This window comes from Apis dorsata, unplaced genomic scaffold, assembly GCF_000469605.1.
Source record: "Apis dorsata unplaced genomic scaffold, Apis dorsata 1.3 scaffold_176, whole genome shotgun sequence".
Classification (NCBI taxonomy): domain Eukaryota; kingdom Metazoa; phylum Arthropoda; class Insecta; order Hymenoptera; family Apidae; genus Apis; species Apis dorsata.
In genome coordinates, this window is record NW_006263463.1 from 509747 (window position 1) to 515946 (window position 6200).

Sequence of the window (6200 nt, forward strand, 5' to 3'; positions counted from 1 at the left end):
TGACGGTACCGATGAGAATTGTGATGTGTGTGAGTGTATGCTATGTATATTTATATATGATATCTGTTAATGTAATATATTGTAATTTTTTTTCAATATATTATATCTATTTGTTTATCTCTTATGCTCCCTTTCTTTTTATCGATTGAACGGGGGGATTCATCGTATTTTCTTTGTATATTATCCTTTCCGTTTCCATTCTTTTCAGAGATTCGATCACAAAATAAATCGCAAAATCTGCCATCTGTTTTTTATATATTTATCTTCCTTACTTTTTTTTCTTTTTGGTCATTCTTCTAACCATCTTCCTTCTGTACATTATTGTACCGAGCGTACTCGCAAACGCACACAATCATACATGTGCATGCACACACACGTACACGCTTTCTTCCCATCTTGCATACATATAATACATTCTTTCATTTACACTATCTTTCTTACACTCTTTCGTGCTCTCTCTCTCTTTCTCTCTGTCGCTCTCGCTCTCTCTTACTCTCTCCTAATATTACTGTCTCTCTCCTTACTTCATCTATCTTTTTCGCTCGAAGAAAAGCGAGCAATGAGCGACAAACCATCGCATATGAATGCATACACGACACATATATCCATCTTGAATCAATATGGGAATTCAAAATTCGGCGAATTCCTTGGCGCACTTCTCCGTCAGTGAAATCCTAAGTGTCTCCTCTTCATAATCGTCGAAATTGCTCGTGTCTCCTGGCCCTTTACATTTTGGTATGAATGGGGCCTCGATTTTCTTTTGGAAGACAGCTATCCAATCGGTACTGGCGAACCACTTGTGACCCTTGATATCGTTTACACCAGCCTTCAAATTCCCATACCTTTTGGTAAGATCAACTTGTAGCAAGTTACGTAGTAAGTCTTTCAAATCGGATCCGAAATGAGACGGAAATCGTGGTTTTCCGCTAACAATCTTCTCATAAATTTGAATTGGTTGATCAGCAAAGAACGGTGGATAACCGGCAGCCATCTCATAGACAAGCACACCAAGCGCCCACCAATCTACAGCTTTATTATAACCTTTGCTGAGAATTATTTCAGGCGCGAGATATTCTGGCGTACCGCACAAGGTCCATGTTCTACCCTGTACCCTTTTAGCGAAACCAAAATCTGTGACTTTTAAATAGCCTTGTGAATCGATTAACAGATTTTCTGGCTTGAGGTCCCTATAGATTAAGTCGAGGTAGTGAAGATACTCAAACGCTAATACGATTTGTGCCGCGTAAAAGCGCGAGTGTGGTTCCGAAAAACGACCAACCTTTCGTAGATGGCTGAACATTTCGCCTCCCGGCACATATTCGAGAACCATGTAAAGGTAAGAATTATCCTTGAAGTGAAATCGCAAGGACACCAAAAATGGAAAGCTAATCGCTTGCAATATTCTTTTTTCATTAAGCGTGTGTTCGACTTGCTTAAGTTTCACGACTTTTTGCTTATCGAGTATCTTCATGGCGTAATATTCCCCAGTTGGTTTATGTTGCACTATCATGACACGACCGAACGAGCCAGTACCGAGTGTCTTGATCCGCTCGAAATCATCGAGGCCAGCAGTGTTCGTCGGGTTTCTTTTCCACTTGTCCTCGAACTCTTTCTTTGCCTTGTCAAGAAACTCCTTGACGCTCTCAGCAGCGTCAACCTTTTTGTTTGCAGTCGCGGCATTGTTGCCCATCTTAGCAGCCGCGCTTGTACCCGAGCCTGCCAGGGCTCTATACAGCTCGAGAAGTTCCAGAAGACCGCGTCTTCGTTTTCGTTTTCGTTTGTCCTCTTCCGTAGCTGAGCCTATCAAGGCCCCACCAAACTCCAGTCTTTTCGAAATTGTTATTATTTCCTATGTTTCCCTTTATTATACTCACTCTTATTGTTACCGACGGTCTTCAATAGTCTTTATCCGATACTCGTCAATGCTGGCCCTATGAGACCTATACGTCCGAAAGGGCACTCACACTTATGCAAGAACTGGGCACACGCGCACACTGCACGATGGATACACTCGTACCAATAGCAGACTACCCCTTTCTTTTTTTTTAATTTAATTCACTTAACCGCAATTTTTCACACTCGGTTCGAAACTTAGTAGTTCCTTAATTGTATGACAAAGTAAGACCGAGCGATTTCGCGCGGAAAAATGGGTCAGCATTAATCCTCGTCCGTACCTCGCGCCATCTTTCCTGTCAATCGTACTAGCCCGTCGTTGTCGTCGTCTACTAGAGCTGTCTCAGTCTTTCTTTTCTTATCCTTCTCTCTTTATTTCTACTTTGACTTGTATTCTCATGCACTATAAACGTCTTTCTCCGATGTGTTTGTCTTTCTTTGACAAATCAAAACACTAAACACTAGTTCTCAAAATAGTAGGAACCGAATGACAAAATTGCAGGTCAGAAACAATAGTTTAAACAAGGGTCGATAAAGCGAGAAAACAACGTCGGTTTCGATCGCTCTCAACCCTTGAAATACTTGCGAAACGTCGTCTGCTCAACTTGCACAGTACGCACACACAAATTTTGAACGTATTAAATGAACATCGCGAACGAATGTGTATCGCGTCTTCTCGCGATAGAAAATAAATTACGCGCTATCGCACTAACACACAAAATTCTTTTACTATAATCGCGGATTGATTTTAAGCTCTTAAAACGAAGCAGGCGGCGGTAGCAGAGACAGTCGGTACCGTTCCTAAAGATGGCGACGCGGCTCGCTCCACTTGTTCGTTCGGGATTTCGCACGGATGCGAAAGTGACGAAGTGCCGCTCTACGAAGCAAGAGAGCTACTGTACTGCACAGATCAGCTATTGCTTTGACTTATCGCCGGTAGATGTAGCACTAGAAAATTTAACGATACTCTTGACAGGTGCTGCCACCAAACGAAAGCGTTGACGTACTTTAAATTTAAAGGAACTTCTTTTTCACTTCTAAAATCAAGGTTTTCATTTTGAATCGTGAAATATTTTGTACAATTGTTTATATAAAAATTAAAGTTTCAATTCTTTAAGTTATCAAAAAAGAAATTATGATATACAAATAATTGTGATTACAAATAATTTATTAGATTGAAATTTATTTATTTAACATATTATTAAATAAAACTATACTTAATAATTTGATAAAATAATTAAACAACTTTTAATTTATTGTATTATTTGATTACTTTATGATTATAAAGTAAATTTAAAATTTAGTTAAATCATATGAATATATACATGATAGTTTGTTAATTCAGTCTTTACAAAATTATATAAATTTGTATTATTTTTATAAATATTAAATATTGTTTATATAATATGAATAATAATGAAACCTGCTTTTCTTAACATATAGAATTATTTTATTTCAATAACATTAATAAATTTCTTTTTTCTAATAATTTAAAAAAATTTAAATGTTACATGTGTAAAACTATTTTTACAATATATTTTTTTTTCTAATATTTTATTTGATTAATATATATTATAGTTATTTTAATACAAATCACTATTGTGTTAAGTTTATCATCAATTCGGTAATTTCATTGCTATTAATAATAATCGACCTGTTTTGTGGTATTGAACCGTGGTAGTACGTACACGGAAGGTTGAATACTCGCTGACCTGTGATAATCCTTTGGCGATTAGTTTCTAACTGTAGATAGGCATATAGGCACAATTTTAGAGCGGCAGATACGGTCGAGAAAGCTAGGTGGAGTCGGTGGAGGACGGGACGAACCGGTTACAATCAAGTCAAAAAGGTACGATCAGGTCAGACCTTTTAGATATATACAAAATTTTTGCGTATAATCTTGCTAATACATTGTTAAATTAAATAAAAGTACAACAAAATATATGTCTATTAAAATTGCGCTTACAAATATATTTCTTGTATTAATTTCAATTTATTTCTACCCTATAGGATGCGCGCGACCACGCGTTCTATTGATTCCATGACCTGAAGCTGAAAGTGATGTGCCAATTTGTGGAAGGAAAGTAGCAAAATCAAGATTCAGCTTATACCATCTTTTCTTTTTAAAAATTTCTGTATATAGAATTTCTTGATGAAGTTAAATCACTAATAATAATAAAAGAATGTATTTAATATTAAAAAAATTTATAAATTTTGAAAATTTTATATGTATATACATATATATATATATTGATATATATAACATTAATATAAAAACATGATATAAATTATTATTTTTATACATGTATTTATTGTATATTTATATATGTATTTATATATTTATACATATATTTCTTATAAATTTTTTATTCTTCTATATTTTTTTTTATAATGCGTAAAATTAACGAGACATGTATGATAATCTATATCATAATGCCTAAGAACGCATCAAGAAAAGTGGGAATTTAGTCCAGTGAAATGAAAATTTAGATGCGTGGATGCTATCTTTAGTTTGACACTGCAAAGCCAGTGAAAATATAGGTTACTGTCATCGAAATAGCTTGTGGCTGAAACTTCCACTGACCCACTAAAACGAAATTTAATTTTACCAAGTAATGCTGTATGTCACCAATTACATAGTTATTTCTGATAATAAAATATAATAAAATATCTTTGAATATTAAAAAAGTTCTATATCTATATTAAAGTACATATCAAAATATGTTCATATATAGATATATCTTTTAAATAAATTACTATTAAAAATAATTTCATTATAAATAGATAAATACAATTTTATTTTATGTGTATTTTTATATATGTATTAAAAAAATAAATATTTATTCGCTTCATATCATAAATAGAAATTAAAAAATATTATTGCATATTTCTTTCTTTATGGAAAGTTTCATTGAAAATCTAACTCAATCTAGCATGAATGTATCTTCAAGTGTTTTATTGTATGAAAAATATTCAAAAAGCATCTGCTTCACACATCTTCACCTGCATTGCATTCATAGCAGCTGCTTGGTGTTATCTTCATGCTTACGTAGACTCTGGCACGTGGCATATACGGAAGAGTAAAATATATTTCTTGATAGATTAAATTAATACGTTCGTATAATTTTTGCAAATATGAATATTGATAAATTATTGAATATATATTAATTTGCATAGAATTATAAAAAAATATTTTCCTCAATTTTCAAAATTACATTAAAAATATTAAAGACATTGATAAAATTACAGATAATTAGTAAATTATAGATAGTATTGTTTTATATGAAGTTTCTACAATATCATACAATACATTTTAGAATCATATACTTAATCTACTTTCTTTTTTTCTTATATAAAAAGAAAATAAAATTACATACAAATATTAATATTATATTTATAAGTAATATAATATATATATACATATATATACATATAGTATATATGTATATAATCATATTTATATATGCGTGCACATACATACATAATATATGAAAATTTAAATAATATGTATTACATAAAATTATTGAAAATTAATGTATCTATTGTAAAGATATTTATTACCTCATCGTGAGTTAAGTCTTACTTCTATCTAAATTCTTTGCAAAACTTTTAAGATTAAAATCATAATAAAACACAAAACAAAAAAAATGATTTTACTATTTCATAATAAAGGCAACCTGTAACATGGACGTACATAAATGCAGCAAAGCCTTTCAGACGAGTGCGTGGATCAACCTGAAAGCATCGCGCACCTTTTAATATACACCGGAAATGGAACCATACGCGAAACTTCTAGAACTTTCTGCAGTTTGTTTCCATTTATATCTTGTATATTATCCTTAGTACACATGAAATTTCATTAGAATCTAATCAATGTTATAAATCACACATAAAATTTAATTGTCATTATTTTAAAAACGATATAGTGTTAAATACATGTTTCTCAACAATACATTCACCAGCGCCGGAAGCGCGGGGATTTTTTATGAGTTTCGTAAGACAAGATTCAATTGGTCAGTTGTTATTTGGAGGGGCATTAACAATGCGGTAGTGGCGAAGCTACCATTACTACGAATCTAAAACTACATAACCGTTGACAGCTTTAATTAAATATATTATATTTCACATATATCATACCTTTTTTTTAAAAGAAAATAGAAGTAATAACGATTTTATTTTTATTAGGTATTTATTAAAATTTCAATATATTTTACGAGAAATTTCGTTGAACTATGCTGTATTAATGATTAAAATATAGCGGCAAATTTATATATATATATATATATATATATATATATTGTGAAATT

The 6200-nt window shown here is 32.0% G+C and overlaps 1 protein-coding gene and 1 long non-coding RNA gene across 2 annotated transcripts; one reads left to right on the plus strand and one right to left on the minus strand.

The window, feature by feature from the left end:
• Nucleotides 1-252: 252 nt before the first annotated feature.
• On the minus strand, nucleotides 253-2801 carry LOC102679735 (cAMP-dependent protein kinase catalytic subunit 1). Its single transcript, XM_006614369.2, has one exon. It carries the CDS (start codon nucleotides 1688-1690, stop codon nucleotides 629-631), a length of 1062 nt encoding a protein of 353 aa, XP_006614432.1. The 5' UTR covers nucleotides 1691-2801; the 3' UTR covers nucleotides 253-628.
• Nucleotides 2802-3491: 690 nt separating this feature from the next.
• Nucleotides 3492-4089, plus strand: LOC102679654. The gene is made up of 2 exons (XR_421570.2): nucleotides 3492-3742; nucleotides 3904-4089. It is a non-coding gene; the product is annotated as an uncharacterized LOC102679654 (long non-coding RNA).
• Nucleotides 4090-6200: the final 2111 nt, after the last annotated feature.